General features: G+C 40.7%; 1 protein-coding gene across 1 annotated transcript; it reads right to left on the bottom strand.

Moving 5' to 3' along the window:
• Positions 1-2,079: 2,079 nt before the first annotated feature.
• On the bottom strand, positions 2,080-4,846 carry LOC134226936 (CCA tRNA nucleotidyltransferase 1, mitochondrial). Its single transcript, XM_062708065.1, has 6 exons — positions 4,715-4,846; positions 4,445-4,653; positions 4,090-4,373; positions 2,915-3,235; positions 2,515-2,740; positions 2,080-2,450 (listed from the first exon to the last, which is right to left on the bottom strand). Exons 1-6 carry the CDS (start codon positions 4,766-4,768, stop codon positions 2,141-2,143), a joined length of 1,404 nt encoding a protein of 467 aa, XP_062564049.1. The 5' UTR covers positions 4,769-4,846; the 3' UTR covers positions 2,080-2,140.
• Between the last annotated feature and the right edge of the window lie 1,154 nt (positions 4,847-6,000).

Below are 6,000 nucleotides of genomic sequence, written 5' to 3'. Positions count from 1 at the left end.
GGCCTTAGTGGTGATGAGTTATCCGATGTCCTAACACGAGCATGTGATGTGACAATGCCCAGGAGGACTATGCCAACCTGCAACCGCAAACCGGTGCACTGGTGGACGAGCACGATGATCTTCGCAGAACCAGTCTTAGAGATAATAGAAGGTTGCGACGTGCTAGAAGCGAAGCGGATAGGCTAGAAAAACGCCGGGTGTTCCAAACAGCGAGCAGAGCTCTGAACTACGAAATCAAATGTAGTAAGAGAGCCTGCTTTGAAGAGCTGTGTAGGATGGCCAATAATACTCCATGGGGGGATACAAAAACCATCTGAGAAATCCCCGGAGGTGTTAGCCAGGATCGTTGAAGGTTTGTTCCCAAAGTATGACTCATCGGACTGGCCCACCACACCGTCCTTAAGCACACAATTCTTGCCATTCCAGATATGTTCAGGAGCTGCCTCCAATGTCGCCTGGACGAAGGAAACTTCCCAGGTCGTTGGAAACGTCAGAAGTTGGTGCTATTGCCTAAGCCTGGGAAATCCCCGGGAGAACCTTCGGCATACATACCAATTTGCCTACTCGACACAACTGGTAAGTTGTTAGAGAGGCTGAATAGATTGACGGACTTCAGAACTTTTTCCGTATCGAACATCAATCAGATTTTAATTACAATTTGCCTAGAATTTATTACAAGCATTCTAAAATGATCTTCCTATGCTGCGCTGTAGGATCTGTCAAAGTTAACACCGTCGTGTTTCTTCTTCTTATTTTTACTTGGATTCATCTATAAGGTCGATGCCGTCCGCAAAGCCCAGGAGCATATGCGACCGTGTGATGATAGTGCCGTTCCTCTGCACGCCAGATCTCCTAATAGCGCCTTCAAGTGCAATGTTGAACAATAAATTTGAAAGTGCATCACCCTGCTTCAATCCGTCCAAGGTCACAAACGAGGTTGACACTTCGTCTGCAATCCGAATACTTGATTTCGAGCCATCCAACGTTGCACGTATCAGTTTAATAAGCTTCGCCGGAAAACCATGTTCAGACATTATCTGCCACAGCTCATTTCTTTTTACTGAAACGTACGCTGCTTTGAAATCAATGAACAGATGGTGTGTCTGCTATGATAATATCACAAGGGGCCCTCCTTAGCCGTGAGGTAAGACGCGCGGCTACAAAGCAAGACCATGCTGAGGGTGGCTGGGTTCGATTCCCGGTCTAGGCAATTTTTGGATTGGAAATTGTCTCGACTTCCCTGGGCATAAAAGTATCATCGTGCTAATAGCCTCATGATAATACGAATGCAGAAATGGTAACCTGGCTTAGAAACCTCGCAGTTAATATAACAGTGGAAGTGCGTAATGTATACTAAGCAGCGAGGCGGCTCTGCCCCAGTGTGGGGATGTAATGCCAATACGAAGAAGAAGATGGTGAGTCTGTAAGTTGTACTTCCGGAATTTATCAAGGATCATTCGCAGGCTAAACATCTGATCTGTCGTAGGTCGGCCATCACGAAAACCTGCCTGGTATTCGCCGACGAAGGACTCCTCAAGCGGTCTCAGTCTGTATACGCGACAGGATTTTGTATGCCGCGTTCAGAAGGGTGTTCCATATGTAGTTAACACACTCTAGTCTGTGCCTTTTCTTATAGATTGGGCATATGAAGCCATCCAACCAGCCGGCAGGCAGTTCTTCATCCTCCCATATTTTCTGGATAATGTGGTGGATTGATTGATGCAGCTGTTCACTTCCGTGTTTGAGAAGCTCGACTGGGATCTCGTCCTTCCCAGCAGCTTTACTGTTTTTCAGCTAGAGCCCTCTTAACCTATAGAAGCAAGCCCAACTGCTTCAAGAAGTTGTGCCAAAAAGCTGAAGCTGATCTTTGGGGAAACGCCTATCGTGTCGTAACAGTGAAGATCATCGTGGACGATTTTTTCCCACAGCATAATTCTACGACGTGGCCGCAGACACCGTACATGAAAAGGAAGGCCACGTTACAATTGCAGGTATGAAAGTATCATCAGTGGCGAAAAGTGCGGGACAGTGCCCCTACTTATACGTTTTGGATATGTGATATAAAATGAAAAGCGCAAATTCAATATTATGTAAATCAGTTCCATTCAACTGACATTTTGCCTTGTATGTACTTCGTTTATCAGTTCTTTTTGACAATTGTTAGCTTCTCTAGCACAGCCGGCAAATGCTCCAGCAGTTCCGATTCACTCATAGTAAACTGATTTGCAGCCCATATCATTTTCAACTCAGTGATTACTTGACCTAGTTTGGGACCTTTCGGAGCACCCTTTTCGATCAGTAAGTTGCCTTTGAGTGGAAAGAAGGGAATCTGCCAGTCCTTTAGCTGATAGTAGAGATCCCGTTTACCATGGTACCGCAACAGTTCTAGAACGTGCTCCTTCCTCAGTTTGGCGCTTCCTATCGTATGCAAAGTCAGCTGTTGATATGCGCTGAAGACAAGAGTAAGGAATTTAAAGACTATTTTTTAGCGCTCAACATTGATGTATTACTTACACAAGGTCGTTAACCTGTTTGAATTCGTCCCTGTTTTGCGTAATAAAATACGACAACTCTCTCTCGAAAACAGTAAATTTTAGTCGTAAATTAAGCTCGATAGCATCATCTGGGGTCTTCAGTAAAGCAGAAAGCACTGTAATTGGTTGTATATCTCCTGCTTGAACGGATTGCGCTTGTTTGAATACAGCTTCGAATTCTTCCTTGTTTGGCTCTTCTGGTAGACCTAAATATAGACAAGAAGAATATAAATAGTCCGGCCTAATGAACAGCTTGAAATAGCCCGAAATTGTTTCGACTGCAGGATGGATGCAGGGCAGGATGGGAGAAACTTTGAGCTACTTCAAGCTGCTCATTGGACAGCACTAATCTGATGTTTTTGATCTTCTTTTTAGCTTACCTATGTAAGAAGCCAATCCACAGTTTATCATTTTGATTGTTAAATCGCAACCAAAGTTCCCTACTATAATCTTTTTCCATTCTTGCCAGATTCTCTCGCCGCTTATTTTTGCAAGTCCAGACCCATTCTTGGTGATGATGCGAAGGGTTTCGTCATCATGATTATTCTCCACATCCGCTATCCTTCCATAGAATCGAAAATATCTCAAAATGCGAAGAAAATCCTCCCTAATTCGTAGGTCTGGATCACCAACAAATGCAATGCGGCGCTTTTGGAGATCATCGTAGCCATAGAAATAATCGTACACTTTTCCGTCGAAACCTGCGACGATGGAAAGTAACATTAACGTATGTTTGACTAAAAGTTTCTAAATGTTTGTTTAACATTTTCCCCTAACCCAACTTTAAATTATATAAAATTCTATGACAAAAGTTTATTTAGACATATTTTTAAATGTGCTGTTCAACCGTCCAGCACGCGCGTGGTCCTGAAACTTTGTGTAGGATTGCCCATGCTGTTTACCGCGAGCAATATTTTTTTCGATAGTGTTGTACAAGATACAAGGGCGCTTGAGTGTTTATAATTTAATTGCATAATTTATGTTGATGAGGCCCATCATCCCTATAGCAAGAACATCCTATTTAAGAACATATTTTAATTAAAATTATATGCTTATTCTGCGTCTGGAATTACTTGAGAATTATCGATTTCGACACGTCTCACGTGAGCCAACCGTGTAATTAAAACGCGAGGTATAGACGCCTCACCTCATACGAGACGCAGAATAAGCCTAAATATTGCGGGAACAAATTTTAATATCTTCTTCTGTCCCTCAAAATTTCGTGGCCATTTATTTATTTGAAGGGGGACTTCAAAATTTGACCAGAAAAATAAAATTTTGAACTTCCAAAAAAAATTCTTTAAGAAAACTGATGAGTTTTTATTTTATTTTATCAAACTCTTATGGCTTTATTTTTTATTTTTCATCCCTTCATTATCGAAAGGTCAGTGGGATAAAGAAATGTTTTTTTGTTCCGGCCGAACAAGAAAAATATTATCAAATGATCAATAATTCCACTGTATGGGATCATTGTTCAACATAGACTCTTAAGCGGAGTTCTATAAAACTGCACATTGAAAATAATGAATAAAATAAAATAAATAATTTTTCTTACCCAAGAACATAGAATTAATAGTCAAATCCCGCCGGTTGGCATCCAAAAGCCAATCCGTAGTGTGAACCACCTCTGCATGTCGCCCATCCGTTATGGCGTCGATTCTGAGCGTAGTTATTTCAAAATTTTCCTTGTCATTTATCCTCGGGGTAATGGTTCCGTGTTTCTCCCCATTCATGTTTACCATGCGAATATTTTCCTTGGTAAAAATATCCTTCATTTCGGTTGGGGTAGCTGTCGTCGCAATATCTATGTCTTTCGGACACTTTCCCATTAGGATGTCTCTGTAAATATTGTCGGATTGCATTAAAATGTAATCTTAGCGTCGCTAAAAGTTAAACATGATTGATAATACCTCACAGCTCCTCCAGCCACACGGATTTCAAAATCATGTCGCTTAAACAACTCAATTAAATCCTCAAGCTCTTTGGTAAAAATTGAACGAAACTCCGGCGTGTCGATCTTCATAATCACCGGCTCAGTTCGAGCGATTGCACTTGCTTCCATCCTGCGTTTTTCAATGAAATCTGACCAGCGATTTCTTTGATTTTGACTTAAGAAGCTCTGCAAATAGTGGAGATTATTGGCAATTTGTTATTCATATAATGTATTGAATAGCACTTACTTTAAATTGCCTGCGAACGATCAATATTCGATTGGAAATTTGTTTGAGAATCATTCCCTCTTGGTATTGTTTTGGTGCCTGATGGTGCAAGATCGAGAGCCTGCTGATGATGCGATAAAAATAATAACTGTCAAAAACATCTGAAGATGCAGGGATAAGACACAGCACCGAAAATTTAAAACGATCACGCACAGCGATGCCAAATTTGAAAACATAAATTCAGTTTAAAAAAAAATTGAGTGACTGACCCGCATAAATGGATTAATGAAAAAGCAAACTCTGGCGCAGTTCCTTCCAAACCTCTCGCATGTTAACCTACATATACAGTGGCGGCTTTGTTTTGATGCAGTGAGTGCAAAATGAGTTACCTAATATAATCCATTAAAACCTGGGAGCTGCGGACTCGATCGATTCTAATTTTCAAGATATTTTGCTTGAAGCCCGAAAATTTCCTCTCAGTGTTCAATGCACACGCTACGATTTTCTCACATCAAATTATCATTATGTTTATCTTTTAAAAAATAATTTCAAAGATTTCGTCGATTTACTGCATGGCATAAGTTATTGTGCCGATCGTAAAATTAAATCATGCTGTTCACTTATTAAAATTCCTCGTTAGGTTTGAAATGACACCAAATAATTGAGTTTTGTTAGAAATGAACTATAATTAGTATGAGTTGATTTACACGTGTACTCTCTCGGCTGCGCTCAGAATGTTCAGAAACTCTCTCGATGCGATGGATACTTTTTGACAGCTTGCTTTGGAGATTTTTTGACAATCATTTCGACTCTATCCGCAGCTCCCAGATTAAAACCATCTGCTTTACTGTAATTCTAGGTACTTTTTTCAAATGGGCGTGATTCTAAGCTTGATTTTTGGAACGGCGATTTTTTAATTAAACTGTTTTGGTGAACTTATGTGCCTAACAGAAGAAATAGATTCCGATCTATCTGGTAGTACCGTTAGCTGAACGAAATATGCTGAATTGAGAGAGTATTAGCCATTTCAAATTTCAAGGTCAAACACAGTTACGCCTATTTGAAAAAAGTTCCTAGAATTATTATTCATTTCAATTAAAGCAATATGGTATTGCGATTTTTTTCACCATCCACTAGCCTCCACGCCACTATGGGGCGGCTCCATACAAATTGGTGGCCAATAATATTGCGATTTTTTTCACCATTTAGACTCTTATGATATAAATTTCGTCGTTCTCAGATTTCGCTTTCGATTTCGCTGTTGGCTCCCGTGCGCATTTCACTTGAAGATGTGACAGTTGCCGCCA

This window comes from Armigeres subalbatus, chromosome 3 (assembly GCF_024139115.2).
Source record: "Armigeres subalbatus isolate Guangzhou_Male chromosome 3, GZ_Asu_2, whole genome shotgun sequence".
In the NCBI taxonomy this organism is placed as follows: domain Eukaryota; kingdom Metazoa; phylum Arthropoda; class Insecta; order Diptera; family Culicidae; genus Armigeres; species Armigeres subalbatus.
Note: the sequence above shows the minus strand (reverse complement) of the source record. Positions and strands in the feature narration are given on the sequence as shown.